The 18,039-nt window shown below is 41.4% G+C and overlaps 2 protein-coding genes across 4 annotated transcripts in view; one reads left to right on the top strand and one right to left on the bottom strand.

The window, feature by feature from the left end:
- Positions 1 to 12,158, bottom strand: part of spegb (striated muscle enriched protein kinase b) — a 62,078-nt gene extending 49,920 nt beyond the window's left edge. Inside the window, exon 1 of one of the 3 annotated variants that reach the window (XM_031585641.2) lies at positions 12,114 to 12,158. Coding sequence is in view for 1 of the 3 variants with exons in the window: in XM_012834020.3 (XP_012689474.2) it covers positions 9,423 to 9,849 (427 nt within the window). In the remaining 2 variants the exon portion in view is untranslated. Of the gene's footprint in view, positions 1 to 5,288; positions 5,665 to 9,422; positions 10,734 to 12,113 lie in introns of those variants that run through there. The other 2 variants (XM_012834020.3, XM_031585650.2) reach the window with 2 other exon arrangements.
- Positions 12,159 to 13,156: 998 nt separating this feature from the next.
- On the top strand, positions 13,157 to 16,095 carry si:dkey-10c21.1. The gene is made up of 6 exons (XM_031579113.2): positions 13,157 to 13,483; positions 14,310 to 14,567; positions 14,678 to 14,782; positions 14,968 to 15,156; positions 15,348 to 15,398; positions 15,823 to 16,095. Exons 2-6 carry the CDS (start codon positions 14,318 to 14,320, stop codon positions 16,077 to 16,079), a joined length of 852 nt encoding a protein of 283 aa, XP_031434973.1. The 5' UTR covers positions 13,157 to 13,483; positions 14,310 to 14,317; the 3' UTR covers positions 16,080 to 16,095.
- Positions 16,096 to 18,039: the final 1,944 nt, after the last annotated feature.

The raw sequence follows: 18,039 nt of genomic DNA, 5'->3' as shown, positions 1-18,039 counted from the left end.
ACAAGCATGGTACAAAATGTAACACATTCAATTTAAAAAAAAAAATCCTGAAATGCAAAAGAAACCTGCAGTGATAGTAATCCGAACATACAGTCGAAGTCTAAGAAGACGAATCCTTTTAAATTCTTCATGTACTCGACAGAATGGAGACAAGTTTGCAAGGAAAATAGTGAGAACAAAATGTCCATTGGGAGAAAGCTGCCCTTTTCTGCAAGCAAACATGTCAGTAATCATGGCCCGTTAACGGCCAGAGGCAGGTCCGCCTGTCAGACCTAATAGGAAAACCAGTGGATAATGATAGACTTCACACACATACATAATCTACTTGCCCCTCTGACAATAACACAAGGCAGAACATACACAGCATCATATCTACCCCACTGGTAGGAGAGCATCAATCAACGTCCATGCTGGGATATGGAGTGTTTCCTCTGAGGGCAGAAATGCCCAACACATCATGGAACTGTGCCACTGCTTGACTGCATGTACGTCCACATTACTGTCAGTAGCAAGAATCCAGCCAGCAAGAAACAGACTCTGATAGCAGGTTTCAGAGCAGAACACAAAGAAAGACACAATGCTATTTAAGCTGCATCTCAAATGGTGGGGTGGGATTCTAACAAAGCCAACATCATGGGTTCACTTCCCAAGGAGCACACAATGTGCTACTACAAAAAATTTACGCCTGCACTGTAGGTTGCTTTTGATAAAAGCATCTGCTGAACGGATTAATATCAATGCATCAACTACATTAGATAACATTTAGTGAGTCTTACTACTTTATGACGCTTGGTCTTTGTATAAAATATACAACAAGCCCATGCTGTCATGATGCTGCTCACTGGCACTCTTCCGTAAGAACAGAAAGCATTTTCTGTCCCCTCTTTGGAATGTGCTTTACAATCTGCTCCCTCTCCTTCCATCGCTCTCTCTCTCTCATTTTAATCTCCCCCTCGTTCTCTGTCTCTCTCACTCCTCTCATCCTCCCACTAGACCACTCAAAACTGGCTCTGGCTTTGCTCTTTCAGCCCACTCTGCTTCCCCCCTCAGCGTAATCACACTTGTTCGTCTGCCCCCTCTCTACCATGTCTGTCAGTGTAAGGATCATATTTTTGGAATTGGAAATTCCCCTTGCCTTGCTGGGGCTGAGTTTCTGATGTATAAGCTTTGTAGAGTAACAGTCACGGAGGAGCAGAGATTTGATTTTTCCTATCCACAATTTTTGAGACATATAAAAAGTGTTTGTTGGTTCAATGTAACTGTAATGTTTATAGATTATGCACAATGCACAGATTCTAAAGTTGTCATTATATTTTTCTCACACGTGGCATTTTCATTACAGAAAACCTCAATGGTGACTCAGAAGTTCCTGCTGACCAGGGTGCTCTCTGCAGGACTGTGACAGAAACCTTCCCATCAGGTTTTCCTGGAGCCACCGCTGACCCAAAAGGGCAACAATAATGACATTATGAAAAAGGTTTGTCAGCTTGCCATCCCATAATTTTCTCTTGTCCAGCACATCAAATGAAGGATGACACCGTCTTGGCTTTAAGAGTCGCAACAGGTGTTCCAATTCAGGAATTAGGGTACTCCATAGGCCAGTGATAAATAAAATGTTCTCAATCAGTTATTTTTGAAACAGCCTGTATTGCCATTAACTTAAATTAAATAGTCAAGGGACACTGCCTCTGTTTGTTCACATTGTTTAGATTTTTTACAAGGGACAAAAATGCAATAATATGGTGGCCAAATCACACAAAACCTTCTTGGAAGTTCTAACACCCCATACTTCAGTCAGAGGAGGGTATAAGATACATCTGAACATGTAACATGTACTGTTCTCTCCATTACTTTCGATAATTAGAGGTAAGTAAGATACACTGGGCTGTGTGCTGGGGTAGGATACGATATAGACCCTGCTGAAATAGGAAATGTGCCTGTAAAGAGTAATCCTGATGGGGGACAGAGAGGGGTGCTGGTGTCGCCCGGTAAACCACAACCAAAATGGGCGCTCATGCAGGGGCTTAATTTAACCCAGCATGTAACGCGCCGACAGCCCACCTCAATCAAAACAGACCTGCAGGGGAGACATGAGAGTGAGCCACCATTACAGGGGATCAGGTCTCTAACAGGAGGCCAGGCTCAGGTCTGATAGGAGCTTGTTTATTTACGCATATTTAAATTACTCATAAAGCAACAGTTGCTTGCTATAATGTTTGTCCTGTCTCATCCGTAATAAGAAACATTTCAAATAATAGAAGTATTTTTCTTATTGACCAAACGGTAGAGGAACATAATGAAATAGTCAACAACAATGCAAAACACAAGAGAAAGAACCTAAGCCAAAGAAGGCAGGGAGCAACAACAGTCATACATTTTCACTGAAATTGTATGCTTCATAGCTAAACAGCATTAAGATGGGATCTCTCCCCTCAGGGATCAACGCTGCCTCTGAATCTACTTCAATAAACATACTGAGTGGTGTGAAGGCAATGCTCAGCACCTGATTATCGATTAACAGCAATGCAATAGCAAGAGCTATTTTCATAATAGCATCAAGGTCAGCATGCAAAAAAAACTGTGAATTTATGCTAATGCTTTGTCAAGATTGTGTTCAGAAATGGTGTAAGAGAAATGCTAGATGCAACTTAAGCATTCAAATTAAATCAAATCAAACTGTATTTATACGGCGCGTATACCAGGAGGTCACACAATGCACTTCACAGAAGGAAATGGGGGGGGTGGGGGCACAGATATGAGACACAGATTTTCCAGAGGGATGACAAAACCATATCATGTAAGTGCGAACATATTACAAAGCACGCACATACACATGTACAGCAGACCCACTACAGACCACTGAGAACAGATAAATATTACAGAGAATGATAAGTGAGATTAAAGAGGTATGTCTTAAGTGCACGTTTAAAGGTTTCCACCGTTTCGGAGTATTCCAGGCTGGGAGCATAGAAACTAAAAGAGGCCTCTCCATATCTCTTTGTCCTGGTCCTGGCCTTTGGAACCTAGCACTGCAGTCTCACTGCTCCACCTGAACACAATCATGGGAGGAGAGGCTATAAAGGCCAACTTTAACAGACTTCTCTTGTGGACGGAGCTAATGAAATCAGCCTGTTGTTTTGCACATTTTCAGGTGTGATTTAGCCGGGCAGTGGGACTGGGTGAAAGGAAACATTTGTGGTCGTCACATGGTCCTAAATTAGGCCCTCACCAGCAGCACATGACAGCGCTGTACCGACCAAACTCGGTGGGAGCTGAGCCACAGTGCTGTGCGGCCTGTTTACTCTGCCTCTGAGCGGCAGCAGCAACTGCCCCGAGGGGGAAATCCCACCGGGCTTGAGCATCTCTACGTGAAGCGTGCAACACGTGAGGTGACCTGTTAACGAGCAGGGGCCATCTGGCCACACAGTGTGGGTACCGTGGGTCCAGGATGGATGTGATGCCCTCTTAGCCTTCAGGGGCATGGAAACTATGAAGACTGTGCCCTGATATTAACACAATTACCTTGAACTGTTGTGCTGAAAGGATTGTGCTGCATGAAAGAGATGCTTTGTAATGGCTTGTGTCACCAGACATGTGTTACAGTGTGTGTCTAGGGCAACCAAGGGGGAATTTGGTCTAAATTTGGACTGAGTAAAGAGGGTGTTGTGTTTGGAATGTTTCTAACTTATCCAACACCTCGCAAAGTAGAGTTAAATATTTCAGTTCAGAATGCAGATTCAAACAGAAAACAGCAAAGGAAAGTGGTGCTTTTGTCAAGTTGTTGAACAGGTTTGGTAAGGAAAGTCAGACTTATTTGCATTTCCACACAATAGCCAAATTTCATCTATCATGTACTCTTGCCATAAACTCCCGAAGTCAAGCCTGCATATTCACTGACGCAGCCTACTGAGTTTTTGGGGACAGAAGGATCTCCCCCTTTGTGCTCACCAGGGTTGGCTTGGGCTTCCCTGAGTAACTGATCATGCTAAGCCCAAGGTCAGCATTTATTTAATCAACATTGAGTTCAGAGGCCAGATGGGTCTGCCAGCAGCAGATATAGGTAATTAAGCTGCAGTCGTAACCTCATTGACATTCCTGAGACGTCGCCGACCTGATTTGTTGTGACTGACTCCGTTTGTGCCCTTAAATGGGTTTTCTTCAGTAGTTTTCCACTGACCCCTGGCTCGTATGCTAATGCTACACTGGCCACAGATGAGAACTAGCACCATGGAAAGTAATGGAGATCACCTCTATTTGACTGATTATGAAGTAAACATGGCGCTGATCATAAAATGGTGTGGATCCAGTGGGTGCAGGCCTTGGCATGCAGAACACATTTACTGTACAAACCAGTGAGCAATATTCTATGTATATACCTCAGTTATTGAATTAGCATTAGCCAGGCTTTGAACAGATGGCACCTGTTGCCTGACTTACTCCAAGTCCAGCAAGGAGTGCTGCATCATTGGATAGTTGTCCATCCATGACACGTCATTTCAGTAATACTCTAATGACCCACATTGGTTTGGAGACATATTTTTATGGTGAACCATACAAGGACAGGAATATGTTCATGGAGACAAAAGAATTAACACAAACATAAACATCATGCAGGTGGGCAGAGAGAGAGAGAGTAGAGATAGAGAGAGAGAGAGAGAGAGAGAGAGAGAGAGAGAGAGAGAGAGAACCAGAACCAGAACCAGAACCAGAACCATTACAAACATACAAAGAAATAGTAAGACAAAAGAATTGCAGAATTGTTTAGAGACCATTGACATGTCAACTAATACCCTTTTTTTTGGTAACCCAGAAATAATTTTTCATTCCATTTTTTTTTTTTAACACCTGTCAGAAATGCTTACTCAGCCACCTCAAAATCTAAATTTAGTCTACCTTATGGCACAGCAACAATGGCTTTTCATTGGACCCTTAGCAAATCAAATCCTGCCTTTCTTTTTCTTTAAGCAGCAACCTCATCTTTGATTCAATCATGTAAATTGTCTCAGAGCAAACAAAAGCACATTTGAGCCATGATAAAGCATTCCCAATAAATAACCCCACATCAGCAACACTGACTGTTTGAGGCCAAGGATGCCACATACCGACAGTCTATTTCAACATCTATCATTTCGCCTGTGGAACAACACCTACAGTTTATACTCTGTTTACAACGCTATAATCTTACTCGTATTTAAAGAACTGTGCTGATGATATTTTATCTTTAGGGATTTTACATCTTTAATGAACTTGCACATACAAATAAACTACATGAGATGTATACTACCTACCTTTAGGGTTTTTTTTGTGAACACATGTGTGGACACCTTTGGTACTTCTCAAAAGACCCTCTGGCTGCAAGCAATTACTGTTTTAACATCTTGGTCATTGGAAAAAAAACCTGTCTGGCTAAAATCATCCGGGTAAAAAACACATTTAACACTGATAACGGTTTTCTTAGAAATATCCCATCTTTTCTCACTGATATCTTCAGCTGCTTTTTAACAGTGAATTTCTCTCCCTGAGTCAGTTCTGCGATAGCCTTAAGGGCCTCTCCTACTCTCTCACTTCAACACTGGTGAGTCAAATGCACTATTTTTGGGACCATATAATACACCCTACACAGTAATGCACATCCCTTGTTGAAGCAATACTGCAGGATTGAAGAGTCCAGCCGCACAGGACCTGCTGTGATACCACACATTCTACCTCTCACATGAAGCTAATACTTAGTGCAGAAAGTGATATTTGGAAGTGGTTGCTTGAATGTGGTTCAGTTGGTGGTGAGTTATTTAAATATGCAATTTGTACAATTATGTACCATGACCCTAATAAATAAATATGTAACAGTGATAAAATCTCAACAATATTTCAAACATGTCACTGTGTGTGGTCTTGTTACAGGTCTGCATATCTCCCAGAATGAAGTGAGCCTGCCATTTTGAGGGTTTCCTTAAATCTCAGGTTTCCAGGGGTGAAACTACTTCACTCTCTTGCTGGCCTCAATATGTTCTGAAAGGTGTGCTGATTGTGGAGCCAAAACATCTGATTTTCACATACAAAGTTTACAGCTTCTAACACATAGATTAAATCAGTAAATGTGTGTATATGCGTTTGTGAGTATGTGTGTCTGATTCAGCATAATTTCATCAACAGCTCTCACAAAAAGACTCTTGTGTTTCTCTGAACACCATAGCAACACTCTCTAGAAAGAGGTCAAGTATATCATGTACCAAATAAACAACATGCTTTTAAGAGAATTAAAACTAGATGGCACTATTAATTGCCAGATTATAAAGCAGGTCAATACTGTTGGCTATCTATCTTATGCAGACGTAAAATAGAGAGAGACAGATTTAGTGCGATTTGACTGCAAAAGCAAGTGAGACCAAGGGCATGTAAAGATATTAAATTGACATTAAAGCTTTCCTCATTCATTGCAAATCCCATTAGTATACGACAAATATTTGTATTGTGTGTTCCTCTATTAAGAATACCTATTGCCCTGGATTTGTGATGGTTAGATATTGATTGGAAGGATGATTTATTAAAGATAAACAGCTTTGTATGAAATTGAAGGGAATTATTCCACAAACTGTGAATATGTGTGATGGCTAAACAATGTGTGTGTGTGTGTGTGTGTGTGTGTGTGTGTGTGTGTGTGTGTGTGTGTGCGAGTGTGTGTGTGTGTGTGTGCGTGTGTGTGTGTGCGTGCGTGTGTGTGTGTATTCCTGCATTGCATCTATGCTTGCTGTTGTCCTGCATACTCTCTCTCATCATTTTATCTGCAAATGGACCAAATTAAATCTGCGGTTCCCACCAGTGAGGAAGAGCGGCTGTTCACAGGGCCTTGGCTATCCTCCATCAGTGTTTATGGATAACAAACTATCAGAGCTTCAAGCCAAGACAGGTTAACAAACAGCGACGTGGAAGAGATGCAATGCTTTGGAAGAAAACATAACCAAGCATTTGCACTAAGGGTTACAGTATATATTTTCTCCAGGCTACTGAATGTTATTGTGTTCCCATCTGCAAATTACTTGGGTGTTCCTCAGCAGGGGGGGGGGGGGGGGGGGGGTGGTTCAGCTAACATAATCCCCCCAAAAGAAGACAGTTTTCTTTTGACGCACACTAAAGTGTTTGGGCGGCACCAGCAACAGCATTACATTCTCTGCACTATGCTATAATTGCAGTAGTGTACTACAGGGATAGCATAGCAGTATGACAAAATGGAAATTAAAGATATGAATGTTTAAAAACTAATTAGCACTACAAGTGTCTCACTATGTACGTCTAGTTTGAATTTTGATGTACATAGCTAAGCATTCATCTGTGTTTTCCATTCCATTGTGCTCAAGACACTTTTTCTCCAACTGCTCAGAGCATCTGTACAACAAACACGGTGCTGTAATTGGTGTTGCAGAGACACGTGTAAAGCCCTCAAAAGAAAACACCCTGCTTGCTGAATAAAAAACTATAAAGCCTGCTTGACTGAATGCGCAGGACTTACAAGGGAAACATGTGTGAGAGCAGCTCCAGCTCTGGCACAGTCTGACAATGCATTATGCATCAGGAGCACTCAAAGTGTTTCAGCGTGTGACTGAGTGTTGTTACGAATAACCTATCAGCAAAATTTTAACACACAATCAATAACTACACAGATGCAACACAGTCGCTCCCTTCAGCCAAACTATGGTCCCGACACCACAGATTACCACAACCGCTGTGCACAATTTGGGGAAAATCAGACTCCCCACACTGACGCCAGCTCTTTGAAATTCAGCTGATGCAATTCACCATTGAGCCAAGTCTGTGGGAAGAACCTATTTTCAACCCAGGCTATAATTATATGTATTGATTGGACAGGAATGTGAAACTAAATAAAAACACCCCTCACCCAAGTCAATTGGATTAAAGATGGTTGAGGGCAAGTCTCCTCACCATTGGGCTAATTATAGGAGTGATGTCTTCCTGTGTAACAAGAGATGCCATGGCCTATTAACATCACAAAAATCTGAGGCCTGGCACATTCCTTGGTATAAATAGAGAGAGAGACAGTCAGTGAGGGAGAGCGGAGTCGGTAAGGGTAACGACTGAGGCGCCTGAGTGACACAACAGGTGTGGCCATCCAGCCATGGAGAGTTGCCTTTCAAAGACAGCAGAGAGAGAGAGAGAGAGAGAGAGAGAGAGAGAGAAAGCGACTTAGACACACATCAGATTCCAGTATACACTGGGAATGCTGAAATTCAGACATAGAGGTGAAAAGGGGTATTTTTCCCCCAAAAAAGTTGTGTTGTGCTTTAGTTATAGACTGAATGAGCACATCATATCTCATGGGAAGTGCAACTGTCCTTTGAACTTAACCACTGATTCTAATGAATGTGTACACACAAGCAGAAATGCTCCAATGAGTTTAGACAATTCATCCCAAATAAAGGGAAATGGAAGAACATGGAAGAAACACCAGTTCTTGGTACACTATTTCAGGTGAAATGTCAGCCACATGGATACTTGAATCCAGCCCTGGCAGTATAACATGTTTGAATGGGTGACACTTTGGAGAGGAAGATTAGTGCCAGGAGTGAAACCTCAACTCCGCTTACACACAGCCTATTTTGGCCCACATAAAACAGGCTGATCTGTACTATGACTATCAAGGACGCTGACTGGTAAAATTAAGCAAAATGAAATGAACAAAAAAAAAAAAATATCAAAACTACATCTGCCAGTTGGTTCACTAAGCATGAACTAATTGTCCTAAAAACTTGATAGCGCGAAGAATGTGGCTTTTTGTTCTCAGAAACCTGTAACACATCATTCACACGTTGCTTCCAGATCACACGGTTAGCTGTAGTAACCCATTCACTTGACAGCAGTATTTCACAGCTCTACTTTAAGATGGTGCGGCCATCGATTGAGGTTCCCAGCTGCCACTATCATTCTATGCTACCTTCTGTCACCAAGCGTCCTCCAGAGGGAGGCAGGCCATGGAGCACGGACTAAACAAAGTGACTGAAGAGGATACAGCTACCCCATCTTACTTGTCTCCCCCATGACCCACCATTTTGAATGGCACAACAGAGGGATAAGTCGCTCATCAAGCCAATTATCACGTTTTCGCCATGTCTTTGTCGCCTCAGCACATTAAACGGATAATACGAGCCTTTAACCTCTTTCTCTGTAAAGTTCAGGGTCAACAGTTATCACCATTTTCCAGTAAAACTGGAAATGTTGTTATGCTTTCTGGTATGAGTATTTGCTTTCTGGAAGAAAGACGACTTGTGGAAATTATTTCATAAACTGGAAGTTGTTCCAATTGTGTAATTTTACCCATAATGACTGATGAAAAGTCTGTCAGTCATCAGTGGTGATCAGGGCATTTAATTCATTCATTCATTCATTCATTCATTCATTCATTCGGTTACCTTCTCCCAAATCCAGAACAGCAAGGACCGCGCTGCTTCTAGCCTCTCCAAGGAAGTTAGTGGCAATACAGCTGTAGAGGCCAGCATCACTCGGTTTACAGTCCCTGATCCACAAGCCCCCATATTCTTGGTTATCCATGTTAAGATTGTCATCGTTATGGTACCAGTACAGAGCGGGTTGTGGGTCTCCCGCCACGGCCACCTTCAGACGGATGTCACATCCTGTGCCCACTGCTGCATTCCTCATCTTCCGGATGAACACGGGTGGAGTTTGAGTGGGATACATCGAGCCTTCAGGACCTGGTACCACCTGGTCCTTGTTCACTTTGGCCCGTTTGGATGCTAGTCGGGGGCTGGGAGGTTCAACACCATACGCTCCATCATCGGCCCCCTTCTTCAGGGTCATCTGCACCTCTGCTTTTTTCATGGCTGTGTCTCTTTTTTATTGTCAATGCCTTTATCTTCCAGCTATGGGACTGTATGGGACTATTTCACTGCTGAATCAGTTTGAAGTGTTGCTTTGAAACTGGGCCCCGAATCTGAGTATCCTGTTCCTTGTCCAAAGTAGATCAAGAGCACATGCTACCATCGCATCCTTTACTACGATTCTACTTAATGAACAGATTCCAAATATTTGAACATGACACAGTCAAATAGGCCTGTTTTTATAGTACTGTATTTAATGCTTCTGCTCAATATGCAGTATATTTCTAAATGAAAATCTGAATGAACAGCCAAAAACGATGAATAAACAGGGTTTACCTTTGGTGTACTTGTGCCATAAAGTTTTGCAATATACTTTTGTTCATCCTGAGCAAGTCCAATTAGATTGGTGAAAACAAAACGCCTAATCTGCAGCTAATTAACCAGATAGAAGTGGTTCATGAACTCCCGTCTGATGATATTTTTAGAACAAGTCCCATAGGATCATGTTGCATTAACAACTCCCAGGATTGCCTTTTGGAAGCGCCGGCCTCTGCTCGCTACCTTCCTGTTTCAAATCTTCCAGGTCTTAGGACACAGAGGGAGGTTGGTCGCTGCTCCTGGAGTGCCCCCTGGTACTCTAAACGCACTCAGCTCCAAAGTCTGTAGACGTCCGATTCCACCACGCCTACGGTGCATACACTTTTTTTTCTCCCCCTTTTACCCAAAGAGTTAGGCACTCTCAGTCATGATCTCACCCTCCCTCAACAGTTTAGTCCCCCGGGAAGGGTGACAGCCAAGTCCCTCTAAGCCTTCAAGTGACAGCTGCGCCCTGATAGGTCACATTTTTTGGACAGCCCGGATGCTTCCACCCCGCCCTTTCCCAGACCAACTCCCAGACCTGCGGCGGACAGGGCCAATCGCAGGCCCCGGGGTGTGTGACAGAGAGACTCGAGAGGGAGGGGTCGAGGAACAACCTCTGATTCATGTGTCAAAGATAGACGCCCCTGAGCCCTCCTCCACCAAAGACGTCAAGTGGGCCAGGGCAGGCAGTGGCCAACACTGATCTTTTACTTATCACAGTGATGTTTCACAGGAGCTCCAAACAAGCTCTCAACAAAGTGTTCTCACAGAGGAATACCAGTATGCTGTGGAATCATGACTACTTCTTTTGGAGCAGAAATCTGTGGCACGCTTGCCTGTGTGGCTAAGTGTCATGGTGCCAGTGCGCAGTGTGACTCCTATGAAGTGATTCGCATGACTCACATAAAGCTATCTATTCTTACTCCAAACCCATGCAAATCATTTTAAATAATTTCTACGACTGAGAGCAAGAAGGGAAGACTGCTCTCTGCAGAGGTAAACAAAATAACATGACATATAATCAAACATGTTAATCAAACAATTGGAGTAAACTAAACTTTGTTGACTAAGTTTTACAGTGCTATAGACTGCTATCTGCTGGAGAAGATATTTAACTGCATGATATGAACATGCTCCCAATTAGCTCCAGTTAGCCTTCACAAACCAAAGTTTTTGGACCTTTCCAATAAAGTAGGCCTACTTTATAATCACCTGTTGTGGTCCACTAATAAATACTAAATGACATACTTAAAATCCCTGGATTTTGATTCTATGCTAAAATGTTTTGCTTTTGTTTTGTGTTCAAAACAAATTCATGAACACAATTACACAAAACATTTAATATCCTTTATCCCACTCAAGTAAAATCATCTCAAAACACACTTCAGCAAAATCCCTATCCTTACGCTGATTTTTTCCCCCTTTGCTGTCAAAAATGGCTTCACGCCACCAGTGGAAAAGGCTTACAACAGTGAAGATCATGATAATCCATACTGATCTTAAATTTCACGCCAACTATGAGCTCCCTCCTCCTCCTCTTTCTCAGACCCCCTTTGAAACTCAACCCTGACTGCAGTCTGTCCTTTGGGGCTGGTTGCCATGGAAACAACACCGCTCTTTGGACAAAAACGAGCAATCTGTGCGTTGGTGTGCTCTCTGGGTGAGTGGGAGGAAGTGAGTGGAGAGAGAACCATGCACAGGGTTTCAGCATCCAAAACATAACAGCAGGGGAGCGGAGAGAATGGCAAATAAACGATTTCAGAACGTGCACACACACACACACACAAGTCGCTGTTGCCATTTGAGAACACACCACAAGCCATGCATAGACACCTCGCGAACGCAACAAAGACATGTCACAGAGACGGAGGGGATGCCGGTGAGGAGAAGACAATTTGCACTTACGTCTACAGCAGCTTTTGTCGCCGTGTTGTGGTGAACGAGGAACGGAATCTCATAGTGTTAATATGCAGAGGCGCCCCCTGCTGACTGATGCCTTTGATGCCATCCAAACGCCTCCGCACTTCACAAGAGAGGCTTTCCCGTGGTGCCACCAAACCCTTGCTTGGCTCCACGGTCATGCTGCTCTGGGCCTGTTTGTAACACAGTTGTGAGATACATTATGGTGTGGGACAGATTAACAGACAGAGGCAGAAATCACCAGATGCAGCCTCAGTCTAAGCAGTCCCTGATTTGATGGTTGTAAAATGGTGGTAATGCCTAGCCATGGGCTGGCAAAATTTTTTCCTCTGAACTGACATGGGTACGAGCATGAATATCCACAACTGCAACATGAACTTTGAAAGCTCATACGTCTGATGCAATGTCAGGTGTGTTTTTCTAATGTTTAAAGTGTGTAAATCAATGTTCTGTAAGCCTCAATAAACACAATTAAATGTCACCTGTTATTAACTTGTTGTAACCAATAATTGATGTTCTGTTAGGCTGAAATTCGCTTTACATTCATGAATAATGTATAGTACCTAAAGACCATGTGAGCAATAAACCATTCAACAAGCCTATGCCTGGTAAGATGAATTAATGAATTCAACGGTCACTGTCAAGTGAGGAACCATTTATGCATAAAATGATATAGCCTGTATCACAAACCCTGTGACACATCCTTTTCAGAATTGTAAGCAATTATTGAAGTGCAACACAATATTTTCAGCATTGCATTATTTAAGTGCATTGGAATTGGCATATAATCCACAAGAATCTGTGAGTTTTGTGAAAACTACATATGGCTGAACAAGATTAACAAGCTTGATTTGTTTAACTGTCCTTAGGTAAGAAACAGACACACCCATCAATGGCAGATGCAGCCTCAGGCCTAACATGGGATGATGCAAATTGTTTGTCAGTAGGCCAATTGAACATTTCACAACACCTCTTTGTGCATTTCCAGTTATTCATTTAGCCAACTTTTTTTTTCGAGCAATAGACCGTACAGGTGAGGCGAATATTTGGGTTCTGTTTTCAACTGATAGGTTGAAACATAGGCCAACTTAAAGCCATAGTAGGCCTCGGTAAAGACTAGGCTGCATTAAGGCTATGCACTTGAATCAATTATTTCAGAAAAACAAAACATTCTAAAAAATATCTTTTACATTGAAATTACAAGCAAGGTAGACTAATGCATACTTTACATGCATCTATACTGATCCGGCATGGATGACGTGCCTTCACAGCTTAACAATAAGGAAATGATGTAACAGGCATACCTGAAAGTGAAAGTTTACATCTCAAGGTAAAGGCTTCAGCTTCATCTCAAGGTAAGAACTTAGCGTTACATTGTAGAAATATTATATCGGCTATACAAAAGAAAAATGTTTTTGCCTGTGTCATGTCTAAGGCTATTTGCTAAATGATGATGGAGTCTACAGAACTTTCGCAGCAACAATGCCCGTAGCGCTGAACTCAAAACAGGACGAGAAAAGTTCTCGTAGGCTAGGCTGCGCTCTCTTATGTGTAATGGATGCCATTCAAAGACACAAAATAAAACTAATCGAAAAGCTTAGGCTTCATCCATCTTGGATTCTCCAACATGTGCATTCAAAGGGACTCATAACAAATAGGGAGGCCAGCATCTTCAAAAGTATCTCGGTACCAGGTGGTACTGATACATTCTAGATAACATTTTGCCGAAAAACTATTGGTCTTCTGTCAATTCCCTTGCCACGATCCAAGATAACAGAGCAAACGGGCCTTGAACTCAGGCAGTGCTATATTCTTGGATATGCATTAGCATTATTAATGGAAGTCGTGAAATACAATGTAGATTGACGATTCAAAAACGATACGGACCATATGGAAATGGGGTGGAGGGTTAAGTAATAGGAAGTTGGTAGCGGAGCACTGTTGGGTGTAACGTTACACATTTAACCAGCGTAAATCTATTTACCAATTAGACGTTTTCCATTGGATCAGTTATTCCAAATACTGCAATACAGTAATACTTAGCACGTGCATGAAGCTGCTGAGTATTTTATCCATTCCAGTTGCATTGATTTCATTAATTGTAACTATTAATATTAATATTCAAAAACATGATTGTTCACTCTGTGTGTGTGTGTGTGTGTGTGTGTGTGTGAGATTCAGGTCACAATATGGAATTCCTGCAGTCAAATGAAGGAGCTTTATGCACACTGTTGTCAGATCACTTTGAGAAGGTGATGGAGCATGTCGAGGATATGATAACAGTTAAGGAACACAAGACTATAGGTAAACAAGATGGGAAAGAGCGGATTAAATCACTGCTGGCATTTATACACCAGAAAGGAGAAGACAATTGTCAAAAGTTTGTCGCAATCCTGAGGAAAGATTTCCCTGAAATACAGAAGTTATGCAGTAATAAAGGTATGCTACAAGTTTCTTCTAAAGAGAAACATAACGCTATCATTGTTAAATTCCCGCAAAGCCCACTTACTGATTAAATGAGTAATGTCCAATGCTTGCTGTCGCAACAGGCCCTCAGGTTTATGCAGATCAAGGCAGCACTATTGTGGCATCAGAGACAGCCAACACCAACATGAAATCTTATAAAATGGAGGTCAATGTCGACGGGTGCCAAGGTAGGTAGCGTATGGCTACAGCAGATGTAATTTCACTGTTTGCACTATTGACTATCTTATTTAGAATTATCAAACAGTAATTTCTTATCAATATCACCAATTTTTTTGTTTGTTTTTGTAAAAGAAAATCACCTGTAATTTTACCTGTGATTTCCAAATGTGATGTTTTTATGGCTCCTTTTCAGGAGGCAAACATGGTCCTTCCCAAGTCCCACCACCAGCCTTTCCCAACAGTGGTTCATCTATGGTGGCAACAAATAACAGTCATATTTTTGCCCCAAAGTTAACAAACAGTAATGTGAATGAGGATGTCTCCTTCTGTTTCAACTATACCTCTGGGTCCAGTGCTAAATCTTCTAAGCCACAACTCTCAGGTTAGCCCTTTACCCTTAATATATGTCTCCAAATACTGCTGAACCAGTATTGTGAAACTCTCTCTCTCTTTAGCTATCTATTTCCGTATGTCTGTCTATCGCTCACATACAAACTCAACATCATTTACTGCATTTCTCTCTCTCTGTTTTGTGTCAATCAGAGAACAGTTCTTTCTAATCCTTCTATGCAGGTGCAAATGCAGCAAGTGCAGGAAAAAGGAGGTCTTGCCCCACCATCTCAGGTGGTTGTTCTTTCCATCACTGCTAGAATTGTCCATCAAGGAATAGAACTCTAAGTGTGAAATATAGTGTTTGTACTAATGATATTCCATAAAACTGTAATTATTCATTATGTAATAGAGAACAAATGTGTGTGTGAAAATATTATCGCTCTCAATATTGTATCATTTTCAAGACAAACTAGTTTGCAATGATAATAAGTGTTTAATTATATTATAGTTTTCATACAATCAGTGGAGCTCAAAGTGCTTTACTAATAGAACGTTATAATGTGGCCATTACAAGGTATGTGAGCAGGATTGCTTTTGTCAGATCTTAAGTATGGGTGCATTAAGTACATTTGTGCCCTTTTATGACAAGCAGCTCTCTCTAAAGACAGCAGTCAACCTACAGTATGTATTGTATTAATGTATATTTCTCTTTCAGACAAGCGTGGCTTCTTTAAAGACAATATCAGTGCTTTGACACAGAACGTGAAAAATGTGCAACCAATTCTGGATGAACTGAAACAGAAGAGTTTCCATACAGAAATGGCTTCCAATGTGCGGGCAGAAAAAACACCCCAAGAGCAGATGAGGAAGATCTTGGAGAGCACAACCACTAAAGCAGCAGCAGAAGCTTTATTTCAAGCCTTACTGATTCATGAGAAAGATCTTATGAAGGAGCTGACTGAGTCTGACTGAGACTATAATGAAATATGTTTTCATTGTATATTCTGCACTGTTACAATGAGGGATTAACAGTTGTTAATTGACAGTTAAAGTTAGAGCGATTGACAGGTGTTGCTTCCATTTACGAATAATTGCACCAATAGTTGTCTGCTTCTCACCAAGCTGCTTGCCAATGGTTTTGTAACCCATTCCAGCCTTGTGCAGGTCTACAATCTTATCTCTGACGTCCTTGGTCAACTCTTTGGTCTTGCCCATGGTGGTGAGGTTGAAGGTGTGAAGTATGATTATTTGGACAGGTTTCTTTTATACACGTCACCAGTTGAGATCAGGTGTACCTTGTTAGGCCTAATGAGGACTAACCTGTGTGCTTCTTGGGCACATAACTGGTCATTGGGAGCCAGAATTCTTGCTGTTTGCTTGGGTGTTCAAATACTTATTTTCTGCATCAAATACAAATAAAGTCATAAATGTTATAAAATGCAGTTTTCTGGATTTGTCTGTGGATATTCTATTTCTCACTGTTAAAATACACCTACCATTACAATTATAGATCACACATTTCTTTGCACGTGGCCAAACTTGCGAAATCGGCAGGGGTTCAAATACTTATTTTCCCCACTTAGATACTATATAATATTTACAATATCTACAACTGCAACATGAACTTTGAAAGCTCATACGTCTGATGCAATGTCAGGTGTGTTTTTCTAATGTTTAAAGTGTAAATCAATTTTCTGTAAATCTCAATAAAAACAATACAATTTCACCTGTTATTAACTAGTTGTAACCAATAATTGATATTCTGTTAGGCTGAAATTCGCTTTACATTGATGAATAATGTATAGTACCTAAAGGCCATGTGAGCAATAAACCATTCAACACATAGCCTATGCCTGGCAAGATGAAGGAATGAATTCAACTGTCACAAGTGAGGAACCATTTATGCATAAAATTATATAGCCTGTTTCACAAACCCTGTGACACATCCTTTTCAGAATTGTAAGCAATTATTGAAGTGCAACACAATATTTTCAGCATTGCATTATTTAAATGCATTGGAATTGTCATAATCCACAAGAATCTGTGAGTTTTGTGAAAACTACATATGGCTGAACAAGATTAACAAGCTTGATTTGTTTAACGGTTCTTAGGTAGGAAACAGAAACACCCATCAATGGCAGATGCAGCCAGAGGCCTGGCATGGGATGATGCATCTGTTGAAATTGTTTGTCAGTATAGTAGGCCTATTGAACATTTCACAATGCCTCATTGTGCATTTCCAGTTATTCATTTAGCCAACTTTTTTCCCCCCGAACAATTCACCGTACAGGTGAGGCGAATATTTGGGTTATGTTTTCAACTGATAGGTTGAAACATAGGCCAACTTAAAGCCATGGTAGGCCTCGGTAAAGACTAGGCTGTATATAGGTTATGCACTTGAATCAGTTATTTCAGAAAAACAAAACACTCTTAAAAATATTTTTTGACATTGAAATTACAAGCAAGGTAGACTAATGCATACTTTACACATCTATACTGATCAGGCATGGATTACGTGCCTTCACAGTTTAACAATAAGGAAATGATGCAACAGGCATACATGAAAGTGAAAGTTTACATCTCAGGGTAAAGGCTTTATCTCACGGTAAGAATTTAGCGTTAAATTGTAAAAAATATTGTATCGGCTATACAAATTTTTTTTAATTTTGCGTGTGTCATGTCTAAGGTTATTTGATGATGATCTACAGAGTCTACAGAACTCTCGCAGCAACAATGCCCGTGGCGCTGAACTCAAAACAAGTTCTCGTAAACTAGGCTGCGCTCTCTCAAGTGTAATGGATGCCATTCGAAGACACAAAATAAAACTCATCGAAAAGCTTAGGCTTGATCCATCTTGGATTCTCCAACATGTGCATTCGAAGGGAATCATAACAAATAGGGAGGCCAGCATCTTGAAAAGTATCTCGGTACC

Source organism: Clupea harengus, chromosome 2 (assembly GCF_900700415.2).
Source record: "Clupea harengus chromosome 2, Ch_v2.0.2, whole genome shotgun sequence".
Classification (NCBI taxonomy): domain Eukaryota; kingdom Metazoa; phylum Chordata; class Actinopteri; order Clupeiformes; family Clupeidae; genus Clupea; species Clupea harengus.
This window is presented reverse-complemented; position numbering and strand designations above follow the sequence as displayed.

Excerpts from the sequence above, each read along its gene's own strand:
- si:dkey-10c21.1 (XM_031579113.2), top strand. The coding sequence starts at position 14,318 with ATGGAATTCCTGCAGTCAAATGAAGGAGCTTTATGCACACTGTTGTCA. Across the intron at positions 14,783-14,967 it reads CAATGTCGACGGGTGCCAAG|GAGGCAAACATGGTCCTTCC; the intron begins GTAGGTAGCGTA and ends GCTCCTTTTCAG. Across the intron at positions 15,157-15,347 it reads TTCTAAGCCACAACTCTCAG|GTGCAAATGCAGCAAGTGCA; the intron begins GTTAGCCCTTTA and ends CCTTCTATGCAG.